At 39.9% G+C, this 23,161-nt stretch overlaps 1 protein-coding gene across 2 annotated transcripts in view; it reads left to right on the forward strand.

Moving 5' to 3' along the window:
- Nucleotides 1–23,161, forward strand: part of arhgap24 (Rho GTPase activating protein 24) — an 84,524-nt gene that overhangs the window by 31,062 nt on the left and 30,301 nt on the right. Inside the window, exon 1 of one of the 2 annotated variants that reach the window (XM_022211019.2) lies at nucleotides 16,164–16,676. The exons of the other annotated variant lie outside the window; for it this stretch is intronic. Within the exon in view, the coding sequence (XP_022066711.1) occupies nucleotides 16,655–16,676 (22 nt within the window). The 5' untranslated portion in view covers nucleotides 16,164–16,654. Of the gene's footprint in view, nucleotides 1–16,163; nucleotides 16,677–23,161 lie in introns of those variants that run through there. 2 annotated transcript variants of the gene reach the window in all.

Raw genomic sequence — 23,161 nt, forward strand, 5'->3', positions numbered from 1 at the left:
GCCACTAAAAAAAACCCCACATTTGTTTACCTTTAAATATAAAACATGCAAACTGAGCAATTTTGATGACAGTCTTTAAATTTATCGTTAAGATTTCTCACTCAGAGTCTAATTCAAACCACTGGCCACACACATAAACTCAGAAACTCAATCCGAGCACACACATGACCGTATGGAAACAGGGTGAAGTGCAACACTACAGGAAGCTTGGGGTCTTTTCCCAGGCGGAGCAATGTGGAGAATGTGTGGATATGCAGTAGATAGTTAAAACACACATGCACATTGGGGAAACAGACTCAGCTGTTAAAGGATACAGTAGCAGAGTAGCATCAGCAGCACTGGTTGATCTGACTAAAACCCTGAAGAAAACACCGGATGTGTGCAGCAGCCACTTGTGTTTTATTTGGATTCATTTTTCCCCTGGTGTGTCTTTAGTGGAGTTTCTCTCAGAGGGATGTATCAAGACATTTGAACACAGACAAGAGATTGAGCAACTACAAGGTCAATTAAAGACTCCCAGACTGGAATAAAATGAAGCAAGTTCTGTGTTCAGCTGGAAAGAAGCGAGAGATAGAGTCCAGGTGTGTCACAGTGTTGCTGAAAGGCTCTGGATGGTGTCCTTGTCTGGTTATCTAACAGCTTCCACATCAGATGATGAACAGTTTCTTCCCTGCAGGGATAATTTCATGGACTTTCAGTTGCTGCTTTCAATATCCACACTGGAATTCAGCATGTCAACTTGTGACTAATAATTCTCGGAGCTGGAGGTTGATTGTGTTTTATGAGCAATTTTTCGTTATTTTCTGTTTCTCATATGCTTGTGTGCCTTTGCCCTGATAGACAACCTTGTCCCCCCAAAATTACATTCTAATACAGCTAAAGAAAAGAGGTTTAATCCTGTAAAACCCACTGTTGCAAAAATACAAAATCATTTTTATTTGTTTTCATTTTATATATATATATATATATATATATATATATAGATATAGATATATATAGTCAATTATTCATACCCCTGGCAAATTTTGACTTAAAGTTACTTTTATTCAACCAGCAATTTTTTTTTGATTGGATATGACACAGGTGTTTCCCAAAAGATAATAAAATGATGTACTTGAGGCATCAATGTGGAAAAAAATAATTTCTCAGCTTTTATTTATATTTAAAAGTAACTTTAAGTCAAAATTTGTTAGGGGTATGAATAATTTCGGGCTTGACTATCTATCCATCCATCCATCCATGGTTTTACAGGGTTATGTGGATTATACTTAAACTAAAAAAAGGTTGTTTCAAAGAATACTTCGATGTAATTTAAAAAAAGAAATGTGCAAATGTGACATGTTAAGGACTTTTTGGGCCTGAGATACGTCAGATTTGCACATTTCTTTTTAAATTACATAGAAATATTAGTAGAAACCATCTTTTATGTATAATCAACTTAAAAACTTTTTTGTTTCTATTTTCCTTAGTGCAACTTTCACAGAAAAGTGATCATTCCGACATGAAGCCAGCATGTTCAGTTGCTGTCAGATTAATGGACAGGAAAGGAGCAAGAATTACGTGGTTAGGTTTAGGAAAACAACACGGTTTCTGGGTTGCCAAGGTGACAGATCTGGCCCTATCCAATATATGATTAGTTGGCTGAAAAGGAGTGACGGGAAAGTATTGGAATGAAGATTTAATACCTATTTTTGATATGTCACAAACAAATGTAATTCAACAAGAGATATGTTTCCCTCTAAATGTAGTTCAGGATGCAGTTATATGTAGTTTTTGGGAGAAACAGCTGTGATAGAATACATGTTGATGTATGAACAGTGGATTAAAACAAGATTTTTCAAAGTAAAGCTACAGAAAGCATCTACAAGTGTCAAATGTTTGGTATTTTTTTGCTGTTTTGGTGTGAGGAGGTGTGAGCTGAGACACTTGAGACATAATGACAGGATGTGCAGCTGGTAATACATCTACTACAGTGTGTTTTCTCTGGAATTAACAGATGTTTGACAAAATTTCCATATAATCAATTCTGTTTTTGGTAATGCTTGACTAAATACAGCCGCTTCAGGATGATATGTCTAGTGTGCAAAAACCTGCACCATCAAAGAAACAAAGGGGAACTTTAAAAAACAAACCTAAGTATTTTCACTTCTCTTTTTAAATTCGGTGCATTTCAGCTGAAAAGCACCCAGGTTAAAAAAAAAACATGTTATGGTTGTTAACTAAACCATTAAAAGGGCAGATCTGAGTTTTGTTTGCCAGAGAAATTAAACTGTGTGTGTGTGTGTTGCAGAGGACTGGTGACATCAGGATAAATAGTGTCAACACGTGTGACAAGTCGACTAGTAGTTTTGGTTTCATTTACTATAAAGATCGTACACTGGAAAAAAAAATACTCGCCTACTCACTGCCTCATTGCCTCACTGACTCACTTTGCCCTTCTTCAACCTCAGTTTCACGTCACTTTTTCGCACAGTTTGCAGCCTGAAATGTCATATTATTTTTGGATGTGAAATATCATTAAATGTGTAGGAAGAGGCATGTGAACAGAAACTGTGGATAAGTATAGTAGTTTTTTCCGCCAATGTATTGGTAGATTTTTGGTTTTCTGTTGACTTATGAGACTCAGTTTTTCCAGTCTTCACTATTGAAAACACTTTTCATTTGTGCATTTTTTTCCAGTATAACCAAACCATACTAGATTCTGTTAAAAATTCTGAAAGAGGAAATTTAAAATCCCAGTGACTTTACCTGCAGTAGCTGTCAACACATAATTTGACACAATGCTTCCGAAGAGCTTGTTGTGATGTTAAATAATGGTAAATGTGGTCAGATACATGTCAGAGATCAGGGAGCAGTTTGAACTTCCATATCTGCTAGCAGTGCAGCGTGTCAGTACTACTGAATTGACTAATAGGTTGAATAAAACATCCTACATCCTCTACCTGTTTCCTACATGTTTTCAACCAGCAGTGAATTACTCAGAGGTGTAGAAGGAAGACGAACATGAAAACTAAAAATATAACAATGATTATCGTCCACCACAAAATGAGAACTGCCCAGTTTAGATTCGTCCACAGCTGCTTTCATCAAAATCATACAGTCATACCTTACAAAAACACACAACTTTATGTCTGGATGTGACAACAGCAAAGGTAACATATCTTTGTGAAACCTCAATGCAACATCGCTAGATTGCCATTTGACTCTAAAATTGTACAAAATATGGCCTATTTTTTGCAGAAATATTTCAGCCAATTATCGTTTTTAAATCATGACCTACAAAAAACACACCTTACCTCATCTGCACAAGTTCAAGTGACCCCTAGTGGAGTTTTATTGCGTGAACCGGGAGAGCTGTTATTAGAAGATGTTCAAACTGAGACACCAAACGTTGGCTGGAGTGTTTACAATAACTGTGCTACTGATAACATACATCAGTTTTGTGTCCTGCTGTGGAAGCTTTGTTAAAGCTGGTGTTCCACATCAGGCTCCTAAACCATTTTTGAACAACCATGTAGAGGATTCCAGCACCAACAGTCTGAATCCAAGCCAATTTTTTCAAACTGTTTTATGCTGTTTTGAACAACAAGTACAATGCAGAACTGAGCCTGTGTAGGAGTGATAGAAATCTTCTCACCTGAAACTCATTCATGTTTCCTTTAGATGCTGTGCTTAGTACGCAAGGTTTAAAATGCACATTTTCTTCCTCTGGTTTCCACACAGGTGTTTACGTCAGTTCAGAAATCTCACTGTCCACAGTAGTGGGCTTTCTCCTTCAAACTTGCTGTGACTGCACCTCAGATGCCATGAAGTTACTCATGCAGACCAAAATAAAATGTGACTACCCGTATGTTCATAACAAGGGCCTTTCAATTAGAGTCCCAGCATTCTTTAACGCACCACTAATACTACTAAACTGTTTTCGACATCACACACTACACCCTTCATACTGACGGAAAACAAGAACACGGCCTGTTATGAGGCGGCCAATAAAGAGCTCTAAGAGAAGCAGAGAGAGCAAATGAAGGGAAAACACAACACATTTATTCCACTGCTCTAAATGTGGCCCTGCAGTTTGAACACAACACATGGACAGTCGCTGGCAGAGGGACAGAGGGGAAGTGATGGGGGGGTGAGGCTGCGAGGGGAAAGGGTTTGGAAGTCAGAGCTGTACAGAGATGCCCGTTGTCTTTTAAGGGCGGCGATGAGGTTTAAGCACGAGTCAACTAACTGCTGACTGCCATCGGACATCTGCTCTCAGATTAACATCCTGCTCTGTATTTTTAGCTTTTCTGGAAAGTTTTCCTCTTGGAAAAAGCCACAAAATAGTTCAGAAAACACCTCTGAAGCTTTTATTCACCTGTGCTCAGCGCTTTGATGCCTTCTCTGTTCTTGCCTCTTGTTCTCGGCTCTCTTGTCTTTGCGTCTCCACATCTGGTTGATGTGTGGCAAACCTGCAGAAGTGAGGAAAAGGGGAAAAAGGTGGGGGCTTATGAGGCGAAGTCACCACACTGCAAACAATATTTAGACTAGGATCATGGTTGTGTTCTTATTTTCAGCTGTATGACAGAAAATCTCAGGTACAGACACAATGGGGCTTTTGTTTTTGCACCAGCTGCATTGTCTTCCATTGCTCTGACAAGTTACAACATGTGCAGACACACATGGGCCTGAGCTGAAGGGAGGAGAAACACAAATGCAAGAGTATAGATGTGGGAAATGTCTGTTTTTGGCACATTTTTTACATTATGAAACTATATTTACAAATTGTGCAATGGCAGCTTGGCCTGCGGACTGCTACTTCCTGATGCATCATAGAAAGGGGAGCTAGAAGTAAGCTCGATATTTCCACACACCTGGAGCACATATCGGGACATCTTGCAGCTTGGGATCACGGTGCAGCTTTATCTGATGTTGCTGAATCCTCCTAAGAATGCCAGACATCATCATATCACAGCTGTATGGTCTTACAGCGAACATGCACCGCCTGCCAATTGCAAGCTACGGATGTTCCAGATTATTCATTCAATTTACCTGCCTAAGCTGAAAAACATACCTGTTGCTAAATGTCACTCCCCGTCGTCCAACTGTGATTAATCATCCTTTAGCTATAAAACAAGAATCAACACAGGAAACACTCCCCGCTGCGTTTTTGATGGAGAAACAGTGTGCTCGTCTTTCCCCAAGCTCCAATAAACTCGAGGCTTTGGCTCCAGCAGGAGTTCAGTTTGTCACTGTCTGTGTTCGCCCCAGGCTTAGTGTTTTCCCTTCTTTTTCTGTTTCTCTCGGTAGCCTGGTTAACTTAGCCGGTCGGGCCACGGCAAGCCACTGCTTGCTGAATTATGGGAATGTTTCTCCAGAGGTCACCATCCCTTCATTCATGAGAGAACCTCGGGGTCATGTTGGCCTCAAGCTGAAACACTGTTTAGTCTCTAAAGTCGACAATATTGACCTGAAGAGGAGAAGAACTTCCTGTTCTGCTCGTGTCAAAGACTTTCTTTAGTTCCAGCCTATTGCATAGTACTAAATGATGTTCAGGCATTTCCTTGTTTTAAGTGAGCTGACATATAGTGCTGTAGGGACGTTGGGAAAGTCTGCTTCTATGTAAGGCTTATAGTGCCCTCATGTGGTTTTGTTGGTCATTGCAATGCTGATTAAAACTGTTAGCCAAAGACAATCCAGGTCTTCTTCTGCATTTTACAAATAAGTACACTGAAGCTTAATAGAAAATTAAGGAGGGTAAACTTCAATTTTATAGTCCATTATCAGATATTCTCACAAAACTAAGTAATGTAAAAATACTGTGTAAATACATTTTGGTGAGTCTGTATGATCATTTGTTGGGGGGGGGGTTCTTGTTTGTTCACATGTGAAATATGAAGCAGTCAAAATTAGTTTTGATGATTGAAATTGAAATGTACAGATTGTAGTGAAGCATCCGTATAAACTATTAATTCTAATACAGCAGTCCAATAAATGTTTTGTCAGGCATTATAGAATCACTTTTATTCATTGTAGTGGTAAAATAATGTAACAGAAAAGTATGGTTTTATTATGCAACATTTGAAATTGCAACACTCAGCAATGACAAAAAAAGATCTTAGAAAATCTTGACAGGTAACCAGGAATTCAAATCCCTGTCTTGTCATTGATTAAACTCCCAAAACCTCATCTCTGTGTATCAAAGTTACAAATCTAGAAGCTTGTTTTCCCATGATAATGATCCCTTTGTGTCTCAAAATGACTTAGATGAAACTCCAGATTATTGGTTTGTCTAAAATGTGCAGATTTATGAACTTCTTGTCTCTCTCTTCATTGAATTCTTCTTGTGTGCTGCTACAGGAGCACACCAGCTCACTGTAAAATGATCTACACTGCACAGTGTCAAATTGTAATATTGGAGTATTTCAGCCAGAAAATAATAATTTATTATAACAGTACTTTGTGCCATATGAAACCCTGGAAGTTTAAATCCATGTTTTTCAGACTGTTGTCAGGTTCATTGCAGTTTCAAGATGGGAATTTTTACTATTTAAATTTAAAAATTTAAAGAACACAAACCAGTTGAGGGCAACAGTAGAATGAAAACAAAAGATATGGAAAAGGTTAAAAAAAAACAACTATAAAGAGTCGAGTTGACAAAACTATACAACAAAATTAATTTACGGCTGGTTGAGGCAAGCTACCCGATTGCTCGCTGCTGCACCACAACACGTTTCTCTTCTCTAAATTTGTCCTATTTTCATGTTTCTTTAACCTTCAGAGGGGAAGAAAGTGCAGTTTAAAATATTAATAGGTTGCTTGCAAGCTTAAATAAAGCCATTAGCACTGGTAGCTTGTTCACTGCTAGCCGCAGTTAGCTTCAGGGACAGATGGCTCAACAGCATTTTTTTACAAGGCAAAAAAGATAGCTTGATTTTCACCAAAAGGGGTCTTTAAGATAATTTTATTTTTCCATTAATTTTTTATTTTTTCTATTTTTTGATTTACTTGCTTCATATCCTTTGCGCATTCGGTTTATTACTGTTCTCTACAGCCTGGTTTTATTATTAATTTGACAACAGTGCAAATACCCTCAGTGACTGCATTGGTATACTTCCTGTGAATGTGGTTGCTATTATTTCTTCTTTTTTATTCTGTGTATGTGGGAATAATATTTGTAGAGTGCCACATGTCACTGCATGTCATATTTACACAATGTGAAGTAAGTGGTTGAGTAAAGCAGTTGACAGAAGGCGTGTTTGAGAATGAACCCTTTTCATTAATTATTATTTAGGCTAATGAGAAACCAAATACAAAGTGTTTGTGTAATGGAATCAGCTCATAACATCCAAATTCCAAACCTACATGGCAGAGTTCCTATTAGAAAACATTAAATAGTAATGACTGAATGTCAGACTAACAGTAGATCACTATTGGAGGCCGAAGACAGACGGGTAATTTTAGGACCGCAGACTGCTGTACTGTTCATTATGAGGAAGCCAGGAGCAATTTATAAGCTGGCCACACTGGCATGTAGACCATAAGCACCTGAAGCTGATGATTGAATGATGGATGGAGGAATTTAAATGAGGAAAAAAGCAGCGGGGGGGGGGGGGGACTTTAATTATCCAAACAATTACTCACCTTGTGCACTGATGATAAGAAATATGACGGGCGGAGAACATTAAGGGACTCTGTTTAAGGTTAAGGAAGCCCCGGTGGAGTGATTGAGAACGCATATGAATCTATAGTGCTGACATTTAAGTGTCAGGAAATATGGAGGTGGTTTTAAAATAGGCCCCCATGTCACATTAGTCATGGATAACTTCAGGTACTGAATGTCTGAATGTGTGGAGAGTTCAGTGACCGCTGGTAAAGCTTTAACTACATCATGTCTGTATTGTGATTATTTCTGGGAGCTGGCTGAACAAATTAGTTTTGTATCTTTTCGTGTTTATGCACTCATTTGTATCTCTCCTGTGTCCCACACATGTATTATGTTGTGTATATGTGGTGTCTAAAATAATGTACTTAATTGCAAAATAATGCTCACAGCTTCATCTGCCGTTCCAATGAGAAGCATCTGACTTGCAAACCAAAAAGTTTTCAAGGATTTGATTTCCTACTTGTTGCATATTTATTCATTTGCAATGCAAAGGAATAACAATCATTGGTGCTGTTAAATGTGTAGTTATAATCAAGACAGGGCATTCGTAGAGTGCCTTCCACCAGCAAGGTTGTTAAAAGTGGTTTAAATACATTAAGGCATTAAGACACAATGTATAGGAAACAATGCAATATAGAAGATAGAAAACAGGCTGAACAGGAGAGTAGAGAAGGCTGATTAAAGTAATAATTCACAAATAAAAAACAACTGCAATATAAAGTCCTGCACATGTATGGAAACAACACAACCATGGTTAAGTAGAGGGAACTGACAGATGTCTTTTGGACAGTATCACACAGTTGTAATGGCACAAATCAGAAAAAAAAGTAACAAAAGTTTATTTTCTTCTTGTGTTTTACAAAAAAAATTATATAATAGCTGGTATCAGCATGCACAGCATTTTATAAGTTTCCACAAGTTTTCTCAATACTGGACAATAAATTGGATTTCTAAATACTATATTCTGTGATTTACATGTTGAATTTATTTCCATACATGTCATGAGCAGTGATTAAGTTTAGTGTTTTACAGCATCTGTAATTTTGCTGATTTTTTTAATGAGACCTGCAGAATACAGCGATTTTACTGAAATACCCTGATTTTAAGCTTAGATTTGTACTATTTTTCCTGATGCAGTCACAAATCATACTACCAAGAGCCCCTGAAAACCTAAAAATCCAACAATTTTTATATTTTTTGCAGCTTCTGCATCTGCAAAACAGTGTCATTTTGGCGATTTCCCACAGATAACATACTTTATAAACAGGGGTTTCGGGTGTTTGGATGGTTAATGTACAGCAGAAGCAGCTCCAGAACACCTTGCAGCCCAGAGCTCCACCCTGCGACAATAAATTAAAAAAGCTCCTGATAATAAAATGACTTCTCCACCCAACATACACGCTGCCCTCCACACCCATGTCACTGTCACTGCTACACTATATGTTAATCCACACACAAGTTTGATCAGATTAATGTGGCACATAGGACATAAACAAGCAGCTCTCTCTGTTTCAGTCCCCATGTTCTGACTTACTGATTTAATTATCAGTCGGATGTATGCTGCCCACACAGCTCCGAATGCGTCATAAATCCAGGAGGAATATGAGCAACAGTATCAACCCATGCATTAAGAGGGAAAGCAGTGAAATTGATTTTATGGATATCGCTAGGGTAAAATGATGAAGCCCCAGGAACAAAACTAGCTTTATTTGTGCACCTCCCAGCAGCTCAGAGCCGGTGGGACGATGTTTTCAGCGTCCTTTTCCTCTCAAGAATTTGTTTTGTGATGTGACATTTTCAGAAAGGTCAAAAACCGAACTCATCTCTCCTTCCTGTCCCTCGTCCCCAGCGTATGTTTATATATGTGTGGGTGTGTGTGTGCAGACATGAACATCCATGTTTTTCCAGTGTGCATATGAAGTCAATAACCTGCTGTGTGTAGCGCAGCGGCACTCGGCGTCAAGGAGGAGAGTGGCCTGGCAATCTGCTGCTGCTGACATTTCTCATATGGGGCCTCTGAGAGTCACAGCTCTTGTTGTTGTTCTCATGATATCTTGACTTTATCACCCACAGTGTTCACTGACACAAAGACGGGGAAAGAAGGCCGTCTCAGACACATACTTTGTGAACTCCAAACATGTCGGAGCCACATGTAAAATGCAGCTTGTTATTCATGTAAAAAGTAACATGTTCTTTCACTTTTAGTAAGCACAGTGGCACTCTTTTCCATATTGATTTAGCTCTTCTGTAGAAGCCGGTTTCATGTTCCCTAATGTTCTAAACCCACAATTTAATAACTGAAAGAGTTTCCTCCTTGAATCTAACATCCATCATCAAAAACAGCATTTTTCAAAGACACCCACTGCCTCATTAGTGGCATTTTCCCCAGGGAGGATCTCAGCAGAGCGTGTTTGTGTTTGTGATACTGTTTGGAGCTCCGCACTGAGGCACATCCTCTGCAAACATGAAGCATCTATATAGCCTGATATGATGGATTATGAAATAAGAGATAAAATGCATTGTGTTGACATCACAGTAAACCCATCTCCATAAAAACAGACAAAGGCATAATTATTTATGTGGGCAAAGCAATGCCAGCCTGTCACCAGGTCATTCTGTTTGCTGTTTTGATCGAGGCGAAAATCTCTCAATGCAGACTAGCAGGATTGCTACGAAATATTGTACACACGCTTAGAAGATGAGTTTAGTGATACAGCTCGTCATCAACTCTCTGCAGAAGCCTGATGACGAGCTGATCATTTGAGTCAGGTGTGTTGGAGCAGGGAAGCATCTAAAACATGCAGGACATGGGGTCCTGAGGAACAGGGTTGAGAACCACTGTGCTAAGAAATAGCAGTTATCAATACAGTAAGTAAATACTGATCCACATTATTCGAAGCCGAACCAGAGCTGGATGCCAACCAAAACATCTATCACCATCCTTCCAGCTCAAACACCTTTTTATGGAAGCGGCAAATTGGAGCTCTAAAGCTAGCTGCTGGTAGTAGCTCAGGGTGCTGTCAGTTTAAAATAGGAGCGTCTCTGGATTCGTTTGCTTGCCCCTTACACTCAGAGTTATTTGCAGGCCAGAGAAGCTGCTGTTGCCTGGTTGCCAAAGCAGAGGCTTGTGTTGGACGTAAACATTGGAGGTAACAGAGAAGGTTTCATAGATTTTCCTTACTGAATTCTGTTGTCTCAGGAAACTTCCCTTGCAGAGGGAAAACTCTTTGTTATCAAGTCAGAAATCTGTCTGGATGATGCTGGAGTGTCGTAATGGAAAAGACTCACATTGTCACCTTGAGTAGGATCATCTCCATTGTATTGAAGGTGGAAGCAGAATAATTTGAGGTCTATAAAGTGTGTTCAGACACTTCCCCCGTTCCCCTGAAGGGCTGTGACAAGGTGCTGGAAAAGAAACTGGCAGACTGTCAAATGGATTCAAAATTAACATTTCTTGCAGGTTTCGCAAAGTTGAGGTATCAGGTTTTCTCTCTCATACAGATATTCGAGGGGGAGCTTGATAATCCTGATGTCATGCGGCTTTGTGGATGAGGAAAAGGTCACTGACCAGGTTCCCCAAGATATCTCACAGGAGGTGCTGTGGGAGTTTGGGCTGTTATGCTCTAATGATCAGGTTTGTTAAAAGGAGGACTGCTCTCTGACATGGAAGCCTCCCGTGTGTGGGATCTTCACAGACTGCTCATTAAAGCAGAACGTCTGGAGAGTTTAGTGACAGTGAGGTGGTGTTTTCAGTTTATGGAATATGCTGTCCTTCTACCTTTAGAGGATGTTATCCAACATTCTGGGTAATGCGCTTAGTCATTATCTTACCCAAAGTCAGATAAGAACATTATTTAAACTCTGATATCTGTTTTAAATATGAAGCTTCAGCTGATTATTCATCTTGGGGTTTTTTTTGTTCAAATTCATCATGTAAAATTTGTTAATCAGAGCAGGGTCCCTGCAACCCGCAGGTCTCAAAAACAAACGACAAAACTGCTCTGACTCATAAGACTGGCATTTATACACACCAACAACACTGTGATACTCATTTTTTTAACACCAGTATTGAGCCAACATAAATACTGATATGTTGTGACACATCACATCATCATTGCATGAATTGCCCTCAATCATCAGACACCATGATGACAGCTGCAAAGTGAACTGTTGGCTGAATTGATGGAAAAAATCTTAAATCCACCATTGTTAAGTGACCCAAAGCCCAAATCATCCACTTAAACTAAACAAATTGGATGATAGCTTTATTGCGAGAAGCGATGGAAGACCACAACGTGTAATCTGTCTTCTATTGCAAACAACACCGTGACGCCAGCCAAGTTAAAACAGCATCTGGAAATGCTACACCCGCAGCATGTGAATAAATCCGAGTACTTTTTCAAACAGAGGGCTGATGAAAACACCTGTCAAAAGAAGCGAACGGTTAAACCTTGTAAGAGTGTCAGAAAAAGCCAAGAAGCTGTTTTTTTCACAGTCTCTGTGGACTGTGAAAAGCAAGCAGCCTCGCACGATTGGAGAAGAGCTCCTACTACCAGCTGTGGCTGAATTGTGACTCATCATTGTGACTGCAGTAAAGACTGAGCACAGGACACATCTGTCTGTCAACTCAAAGAACTGAGACAGTGTGTAGCGACAAACATGTACACACATCTCACTCCACAACGTGACTGGGTTTGTTCTCCACTCCTCCACAGATTTTTTTTCTCCTTTTTTTTTTAACGTATCTGCATCTGTATGGAGTCAAACAAAAGATTATTCTCTTGTTTTAGCAGGCTGTTTAAGAGAACGTTATCAGCTGTGGGATGACTGCAGGGTTTGGAACCTTTCCTGTGGCATCAAAATCAAAGCTAATGCATTTGAACCAGACTCTAAAGAAAATCATTGGTCAGAAAGTTCCTTTAAATCTTCAGTTTCATTTTGAGCAGGTAAAGGGGACTCCCCAGTGAGTTGCTGTATTACTGTCATAATGTGCCTTTTCTGGTGAACTGGTTTAAGAGCTCCGTCGTGCCTGTATCTGCAATATTAAAGAAAAAAAAAGCACTGGTTATCGAGGTTGTGGTGCAGCCTGAACATTTACTTATTATTTATTACACTTTTAATTGCCTAATACTTTTAATTATATCCACTCACTGGTGCCTTCTGTTTGCTGAACCTCTGGATCTAGAGACTCAAATAAAGCACCAACAGTACTGGCATAATGAAACAGCGACACTGGTGTTTACACAGCATCTATCCTGTAACATTTTTGTCCTGTTATGTTTATGTGACCGATGTTGTTAGGTGAGGGTAGGCAATAAAGTCTCTCCATATAGGCCTGAAAAGATTGGAAAACCAATGCTTTAGAGATGCTGGTAGATGGACTTCTGTTCCTTTCTTTGCCAAGCCTGCAGTTTTGTTTTTATGCTAAGCTAACTGGTTGCTGGTTGAAACCTATCATTCAATAGACATTTATATGAAGTGAATATATTTTCTAAAAAAAAAAAAAAAAAGGCTAATATTGTGAAATCCCCCTTTTTAACTACCAAAACAGTTCTGTTCCATTGGGTCATGACCAAAGAACCTGTCCTGTGGTTTTCTACACTGGGATGTTGCCAGTGGATCCTTATGGTCCTGTGTGTTTCAGAGTTGGGACCATAGGCTGTATAGTAAATAATTTTTTATGATACAGTCTATGGTTGGGATCTGCAGAGTTTGGAGGTCATGTCAACACTTAGGGCTCTTTGTTGTACTCCTTCAGCTGCTCCTTAGCAGTTTTTGTAATGTGACAGGCTGCATTTGTCCTGTTGCAGGATGTCTCTGCCATTGGAGAGTGCTGTTGCTATAGGATGTGTACATGGTCTAAACAATGTTTAGGTGGGTTGTACGTGTCAAAGTAACATCCACATAAATACTAGGACCCAAGTTTTCCCAGCAGAACATTGTTGTAATGACATGATGAGTGATTAACTGATCTACTCAGATGTTAACTGATTAGTGTATGTTTTCTGTCGCTACTTTACATGCAAACATTCAAAAGTTTAAAAAAAAGTGACATCAAAATAACATCTGGATGCTAAAGCAAAAATGGCATTGTGCATTAGAGTTGACAGAAGTATGTAGGAGGATACAACTTTGTAACAGCACATAAACATGATTTATGGCTTTATACGTTGTCTGATCAGTGGTTACAACCCACTTATGTTTCTCTGTGACAACACAATGTACAGTTTGTGTATTTTAGTGATGGACACAAAGCCCATAGGAGCTCACGTAATCGCTTGAACTGTACATGGGCATGAGGAAGGCCATTTTTCATAAATCCATGATTGATCATGGGAAAAGGCAGCTGCAATAACAACACAACAGGATGATGTGTAGGATGACTGGACATGCAATGTTGCCTGCTACATTTTTTACGTTCTTCAAGAGAAGTGTTTCACTTAATGATGCAGCCTCCATTTGTTTCTGACAAAGCTGTCATGTAATAAAATGATGATAAACTAGCAGCTTGTGGCGGCAAACAAACAAAACTTGTGAGAATGAAGTTGAACAGACTGCAGCTTGCATATTTACTTCCTGATGACACATAGAAACTGTTGTAACATGAACCAGAGTGTGTCTACAAATTAGGGACTGACTGATTTGTCAGCCTCCAATTCTGCTTAACCCTCCTGTTTTCTGCATTTACGGGCACCACAAAATATTGTTTCCTCGTCTGAAAAAAATACAAAAATTCAACAAAAAAATTTCCAAAATTTCTGAAAATTTGCGAAACCTTCAGGAAGAAAAATCCAATAATTCCTTAAAAGTTTCCCTTAAAATTTTTATTTTTTAAAAATAATCCCCAAATTTGGCAAGAAAAATTCTTGTAAATATTTTCAAAAAATTAGTAAAAATCTTCCAAAATAATCCTAAAAATATCTAAAATGATTACATATATATCAATAAAGCTTCTAATATTTTCTTTAAGAACATTCACAAAAAATTCAACCAAAATCCACCGAATTTTGCTGGATTTTGGTTGATTTTTTTTTTTTATGTTCTTAAGAAAACATTTTAACATTTCTTTTTTTCCACCAAAAATGTTCAAAGATTTCCCAAAAATGTTGAAAATGTGGACATCAGAAGTTTCACTGTGAAAATATTTTTTTCCCCACATTTTCAAACTTTAAACTGGGTCAATTTTGACCCGCAGGACAACACGAGGCTTAGTATTGGATATGATTATCAGATCAATATTCAGCATTCTTACAATTATTGGCATAGTTATTTTTTTCTTTTGTCATGTCATGAGTAATGGCTTATCAATACGATGTTAAAAAGACTTAAACATATGTAAAACATTCATAAATACAGGTATTTCAACAATTTTGAACAAGTTTGGACTTGATATTGTTCTCGATTTTTGCACTATTTTACATCTATTTTACATCTATGTTGGTTCTAAATATCTGTTCTCTGTCTCCCTGACGATACTAATATAACTTATAATCCATATCAGTAGTGGTCCGTTTCATCGGGGCCAAAACTGGTCAGTCTCTACTAAAAATGTTTAACCCCTGATTTCAAAAGGTACGTGACAACAAGCAGGAAACCAGAGAATCCAGCATGTCCAAACAATAAGCTGCATACTTTCTGCATGTGCTAGATGTTGTTTGAAATATCCGCTCCATTCTCATATGTGCTCCAGTATTCCAGGCCTTCTTCTTCTCCTCCTTCTTCCTCCGCTTGTGTCGGTGGGTCATTGTTCCTGTGTGTGAGTGTGTGCAGCTCTGTGATCCTCTGGAGGAAATGCACAGAGGCCTGAAAACAGGCAAGAGAGGAACAGCACAGGAAGCCCCGATGCTTACATAACAGCCTTATTGAGAGGATCGGTATTTGACATGTCACATACCAGTCTCCACTATCAGCCTCCCACTCTAACCCCTCTCGACAGCCCCCTGCCCCCACATGTATCAGGTTGGACAGGTCTCACTGAGGACACATTTGGGGCTCCAGTGAAGAAAGCTGGCGCTGGACTGCTACAGTATGTTTGTCCGATTGGGACACTTGATTTGAATTTCCAGACCTGTGGTATGTAAACTGGTTTCTCCATGGATAAATATTTAGATGTCTCCCCGTGAGTCGTTTATTTCCCCCTCTGCAACAGGTAGTGTTTGGTCTTAGATGTAATCACTTTCTTAGGCCGGGCTTAATGGCTCGCTGTGTGCTGTTTAACGGAAGCCAATGATGTGTGGTTCACCTATGAGTCTGGCTGCAGGAAGATAAGGAGGTTATTAAAGACCTTCCTTCCACAGGGAGAAACCCCAGTGTCTCAGGGTTTCTTGGCCACCGGTAGCAGCAGCCTTGCCGACCCTGCACAGCAGTATTTATAGAGCACCGTGGATGAGTCATTTGGCTGAGTGCCCACTCTTCGTTCACCAGATTTACAGGTCCCCACTATGGGGAGGGCTGCTTGATTTACGATGCACCCCACCTCCCTCCACCGCCAGCTCCCACCCCACCCGTCTCTCTTCCTTCAGGGAAGAGCAGACACACCATCTTGCCTTCGGCTTGCCATTTCACTTGCGGCTCTGTGTGTCCTCCACTACTTTGGTGTGTGTGTCTCAGAAATATGCCTCCTCTGCTCTTTCAGCAGCTTTGACAGAAGCTACGCTGCCTGCAGAGGAAAAGGCTTCCTGAGAGACAGACAGACTCGCCTCAGCCTGACCTCGCTTAACTGCTGCTGATCGGCGTGTCACATTGACCTGCCTTTGACTTCAAAAATGAAGTTGTAGGCGACAAGAGTTATATGAGGTGGAGGAGAAGCGAAGGAAGGAGGGTGAGAGTAGGAAGTGCAGTGGAGCGAGTTTCAGAAGCAGAAGCAGAAGGAGATGAATCGATCTGTGGCACAGAACAAGAACAGATGAAGAAGTGGCACTTGGGGGCCGGTGTTCAGCAGCGAGAGCCTGGCTTTTGCTCTCTAAACCTTCAGCTGAGGAGGGGGCACGTCTTCGTCTGCACCCCATGGATCTTAACTCCAACCCAGGTGTGTCTCTTTGTGTAGCCCTAATTAATACTAACACAGCTGCATCAAGTGTGGAGTATTTTATTTCAGTGGTACAGTTATAATTAGACTAAACTGCTCTTAGTTTCAGTGGAAGGAATATGTGGAGGGATTTCTCAGTGAGCTTTACTCGTCTTCAGACATAAAGCTACATGTAGATGAGCTGCAAATGACTCTCTGTTCTCATTTTGCAAGAGTCTTTTTGATGTGCCATCCATGTGTCACTTTGAGTGTTTTACAAGTTACACTTCATAGCCGACGATTATTGCAGCTGTGATTTATGATGAGCCAATAATGGTGCTTTAAATTCCTCAATTCCCTGTCGTTGCCACAGCTTTGTCTACTGCAGATACATCTGCAAATGTTCTCTGACTAATCTGTAACTGTTTCTGACTAAATTATTCATCTCATATGCAGAAATGTCAATAGGAATATATTATAGAGGCTTTATTCAGTAACACAGTATTGACTGGATGAGATTGAATATCAGTCTCTTTAAGCCTGATGATCCTTATGTGGAACATTACTTTCTTTTCAGTTTTCACTAAATGCAGTTTTTACTAATGCAAATAGGGATAGTATTGTCAGTGCGTTGTTTGTTAAGCAAAGTTCGGCTTGATTGCAAAAAAGTTTGCATTGTCCCCGAGGATGAACTCTAAAGACTTTGGCGATCCTCTATCACCACCATAATGTTTATGTTTGTGGTTTTGAGTGAGATGTCTCAACAACAATGGCATGGATTTCCATGAAATTCATGTTTCCCTCAAAATGAACTGCAATAGCTCTAAACAATTATTTGAAATATTGTAATATGGAGAAGAAGTGCCCAGTACTACTTTAAGTGAAGCATTGTGTTGCTACAGAGATGTCTCAATGCCTAGAAATCGTATTTTTCAGGCGTAATGGAACATGTGTGTTTGGTACAAACTGCAGCAAAAGTCGCATAATGTTAATCATATGCTCTACTTTGGTGGGGTGGTTAGCACTGTTAACCTCACAGCTAGAAGGTGCTGCGTTTGCATCCTTCCATATAGAGTTTTGATGCTTTTCCTGTGTTCTCCTCAGTAGCCGCTGTGACATCACCCACTGGTTTGTGAAGCCTTGAGTTTGACATTTGGTCACGACCATCTTGGTCTTTCAAAACTGAACTTGATGAGAGAACTGTGGATCTGACTCAGAACTTCTGAGAACAATATGTACTCTGATATGGTTGCGATCTGTCACCCATTAAGTAGCAACACCATGAAGCATATCTTACTGTATCATCTATTTTTCTTTAAATCAGATCATAATTTAATGTAAAACTAACTTCATTCTGTATTAAAAAAGTCTTGACACAAGTGACTGAGACCATAAACTCACTAGAAAAATGTTCACTGAGGTGACAGATCAAGCTTTCTCATAGACTTCTACACAGTCTGACCTCTTTTTGCATCCAGAGGAGTCGCCCCCTGTAGGCCATAAGAAACAATGCAGTTTTAAGCTACTTCTGTGCTGGTTTTACTTTTATATTTCCCATCGATTGATGGCCGGTCTGTTCCTTAAAGCTTTTGTTTCGGCTTATTTTTGTTCATATTTGGTTAAAATGTCATGATCTCATTGGGTAATGTACATTCAAATTTTGTTTACTAAAGTAAAAGGCATTGGTATTGTCAGTTTAAACTGTGTCAATTTCTCATTAGCATTTAATATACTGTAATGGTCTTGTGTTTCACCAGTCTGTACCCTGCCAATGGTTATAAAACATGATACTATATTTCAACATAAAGAAAGGCGTAAATTCAAATTTAAGCTATTTCTTCAGTGATAATTTGTTACTGATCCCTTTTGTCTTAGACTGCTCAGTGTAAATTACAATCCAACATTTGGATTTCTGAAATACTGTGTATTTATTTGACCAGGAAGTCTCATGAGATTAGTATCTGGACAAGAAAGCACAATGTTATAAAGTTACAAAGCTCATAAAATTGACACAAGTGACATTGGACAAAAGTAAAACAACCAGGAGATGAAGCTACGCAAAACTAAATTCTGTTTAATTTTTGTAGTTACACAACTTGTGGCCACAGTTTTGAACTCTCCTGGTAAGACAAAATCATGACTGTGTGTTCTGAGGGTTATTAAAAAAGCCTCTCAGTGATATATGTAGTTTAAGTGTCACCTTGGTTAGTTGATTTAGGTATGTAGCATAACAAGAAGCCTTGCCAGAGAAAGAAAAATAATGCTCAGTAAAAGAGCATTCTTGTAGTTGGGTCGAATTTCACTTTGCTTTGCTGCTTGAGGCAGATAACAGAACAGGCTCCTGAATTCATAGCTCCCAGCCTGCCTGTAAATCCATCCGGGTAAAGACGTTCTCATGCAAAAATCTGAAGCAACAGATGGGAGAGGAAGCAGGCAGAAAAAAATACTGTATTATGCAGAATGTTGGAGCAGAAATGAGATTTTAAGAATTGTTGATGGAGATGGGGGGGAGGGGAGACTGTATGAGAGAAAAACAAAGGGGATTTAAAAAGTGGAAGAACAAATTGAACGTATTATTTTACAATTCTATCAACTCCTGGTGATCAGTTTTTGATTTCATCATATTATATAGCTGAGTGCAGTGTAGAAATCATAAGGTGTGGTCGTGGTAACAATTATTCAACTAGTAGATTGACTATTTGAGACAAAAGTTCAAATATTTGCTGGATTTCTTGAATGTCCTAGGCTCTAGAAAGAAAGTAGATGAGTTAATGGTCAAAATGACTCTTTAAGAAAGGCTGACATCCCAAGAATTAACAGGAGATTTCAGACACAGCATGCATGTGTGATACCTCAGCAGTGACATCAGTGACTGTGGTCAATGAAAGCTTTTATTTTAGCTCATAGCTTCGGGTTGAACTGAGAGAACTGACCGAAAAGCATCAGCAAAAGTCTAGCAGCGCATACTCAAACACACAAAGAGCCAACTTCATCATCAGCACTTCTCTGTCTCTGCACTTAGATCACCACCAATCTTTTTCTTTGACTTGCCGCCTTGCACTGCAGCGCTCTCAGGCCGACTGTGCTTTGGCCAGCTTTGTCAGAAAAAACAACAAGGGTGTGGAAAGGCAGACAGCACTGCTGCAATGGCCAAAATGAAAACTCGCTCTGGATGCTGGCTGTCCGTATGACGGGTCAAAGAGGATTTTATGGCGCACTGTTCAGAGTTCAGCCATCACACTGACAGACGCAAGCACAGCATTATCACACAATGACATAGATGCCTCAGCTTTGGAAGCACAGTCTCTATTTTTGGAACAGAAATGGCATCATTCATGGTCCACCTCTTCAGTCACAAAGCAGAAACATGTCGAGGTGGAGAAACAGCTCATAGAGGGTGATGATTGATGAATGCCAATCACATTTATTTTTGACTTTCTATCAAAATTATGTGTCCCTAGGACAGGGCCCTTAATCTCAGAAAGCAATCTCACAAATGAAAAGGCTGATCAATGCTTGTATGACACATGACCAGAGTGAATTCATTTCACAGAGGAATTACTTTAGGTGAGTGGAAATTATCGAAAACACTCTTTTAACACACAATGGTCAGGATTTATTTGCATGTTTCTATCCGGAGACGAGACACCTAAACTCAAACTATCTGTTAAATCATGCACTCATGTTTGTTGCTGCTTCTCACCCAGAGTCTGCAAGCTGCTATGCCTCCATTAGTCACAATAAACCTGAAATCGGGTGACTGTAGCCCTGTCTGAAAGGTTCAAAGGGCTTCCTAAAGGCCAGGCTGACTCAACCTACCAATTTTGGCTGCAGGGAGTGCAGGTGTGCATCTACCCTGAAGCTCTCATCTGTGCTGAAAGCTGATATTAGAAGGTATTAGTGAGCGGTGCAGCGGGTACTTTGTCAAGTCCAGTCTTTGTTTCATTCTCTGGTGTGGATTAAGGAAGGTTCACTTCCTTCTTCTTCAAGTTTGCCTGTTTTCTATTGTAAGTGGATAATGCATGTTGGCAATTAAGCAGCCAACAAAAAGCCAGATGGCAATATATGCTGAAAAAGACAAATCTTTTATTTTGTTGTCACTGTTTTTGCTTTTATATCCGCAGAACACTCAAGTACATTATGTATGTTTGAAACTGAGCACTGACAGCATCCTGTATGTGAATGGAAACATATTTCAGATGCTGGACAAACATCTTGGAAGATCATTTGTTTGGGATCACTGAGTGCACCCCAGTGAATCCCTGGCATACAGGCCACACAGATTTACAGTCTCACGGCCATGAGTGCATGATACACTTGTCCAATTGGTGATCTGTCATAGAGAGATATGTTTACATAACCGTGAGAAAGCATGCATGTTTCACACAGACGGACACACATGCATATAGTACAAAGATGAAAATATAAGCACTCATCCTGTCAGCCCAGCAGAGAGCATAACCGCTTATAGTGTGTCTGGTTGTACACAAAACATAAATTCTCTGCCGATACAGCGATGATACCGGGCTAAAAGTGCATTAGAGCTGGTGTCAGGTTGACTTCAGAGAGCTCTCCTGCGGTGCCACTTGAGGCTTTTCTCTTGGATCTGTATGTACTGCACCTTTTCCAGAAGCTTCCTCTAGTATCAGTATGCTTGTATCACGAATGTAAGGTTTCAGCCTCCCAGCATTGCGTGCAAGTGTTCAAGTGACAACAGCTGCCAGCCGTCACCAAAACTCAACACTCCTCACATTTTAATGGGATATTAATCCCCCAGTCAGTAGCCACTGAAGCTCCACAAGGTTCGCTCGTAAGGATTTCGGTATTTTAACAAACCTCAAAGTGTTACCCTGCATGCTTTCATGCTGTTTGGAGTTAGTCTAGAATTAATCTCACATTCGCTACACGTCGACGCAGAAATAAATACGTGGAGCAGAATGGCTGTGGTTTCTTACCAGAGCTTCCAGAAATGAAGTCATTGGTCATTTATATTTGCAATTGTCAGTTTTGGGCCTTTGTCATTTTAAGTCACGTATTAAAGGATCAGTTCTGGTCTTTTCAAACGTATTAGCACATTTAGTCTAAATCACATAACACTTTGCGCCCCTAACAGCAAAACATAGTTTATTTTGGGTTGTTTGATTCAATTTTCCTGCCCTAAAGGCAGCTGCTGGTTTCTATTTCAGTGAGGTATGAACAACAACTTTAAGAAACCTGAAACCAGCCTAGAACACAATATTTAGTAGTAAAAGTGATGTATCCTTTTACTTTCCACAGAACAATAAGGATGTATTGTTAGAAAACTATACTATGGTAATAAAAATTAGTAGTTAAAGCCATGTATGAGCCTTTAAAATGTTGACTACAACTCACCTCTGGATCAGCCTCTGCTCTTTTAGATTATCATGCCAACTTATGTTACAAGCGCTGAGCTGTAAGTTCAGTCTGAGCCGTGTTTCCTTTTTGTAAAGTGGAAATTGATTCCCCTTACATAATGGTATATTTACAGCAGCCTTGGCAGAACACACAGACATAGCTCTTTATTTAGTTGGCATGAAATCAGAACAGAGACACTTGGCCCTTTGACAGGCCTGTGACCTCCCTGAACGGACTGACCCATCGCTCGCCTGCTTGTCCTCACGACAACTCATTAAAACTCTGCCCACTCACTACTCAACAGCTGCATTCGACCCGAGCGCTTCGTTCTCTTTTGCCTGAGAACAGAGGAGTTAATATGTGGAGGCAGAATCATTCAGTTTTATCCAGGAGAAATTTTTGAAATGGATACCTACAAGTTAACGATTTATTACTCTGCCTCCCTGCTCTGACTTCCTGAACTGTTATGGTTGATCCTGGAGCTTTAAGTGGTCCGGGTATCATGCTAGCTTTTCAGCAGAGAGAATTCAGAGCTGATGTGGCCATTATTCTCCATTTTTTGGTGCAACGCAACGATTACCTGCTTCCCTATGGGCGCCCGTAGAAGGACAGTAGAGCCAAACAATCCTCGTCCCCTTTGACCTCCTCGCTCCTATTCACTTCATTCAGCATCAGATGGTAATGGATAGCCGTAGTAGCTCTATGGAGTCTGTGTTCTCCACCAGACAATGTCTTTGGGGATTCAGGTGGGGGACTAATGCTGTCGTATCTGTCTTGAGATTATGTCTATTGACAGGCGAGGACCACCGTGACACCGGGAAGAAAGCGAGCCATCGATACCTTTCAGGGGGTTCAGGTGAAACAAGACACCCATTACTGATACATGGGAAGATATAGCCGACAGCTGTACACTGGGGGCTGAGCAGCAAACTTGTCGTAGGTTTTTTTTAACATAAAACAGCGATATTTGGTGCTCTTTGTCGTTTGATCATTTCAAACAGACTCCGGCACACTGTCCAGCTTGCAAACTTGCTGTTAATATGTGGATTTTCTTCACTGCAAATTCCTCTGGAGGCCTGGAGGGTCTATTTATAGGTACTCCCGATAAATTTAATGCATACAGTCCTGAC

This window comes from Acanthochromis polyacanthus, chromosome 18 (assembly GCF_021347895.1).
Source record: "Acanthochromis polyacanthus isolate Apoly-LR-REF ecotype Palm Island chromosome 18, KAUST_Apoly_ChrSc, whole genome shotgun sequence".
In the NCBI taxonomy this organism is placed as follows: domain Eukaryota; kingdom Metazoa; phylum Chordata; class Actinopteri; family Pomacentridae; genus Acanthochromis; species Acanthochromis polyacanthus.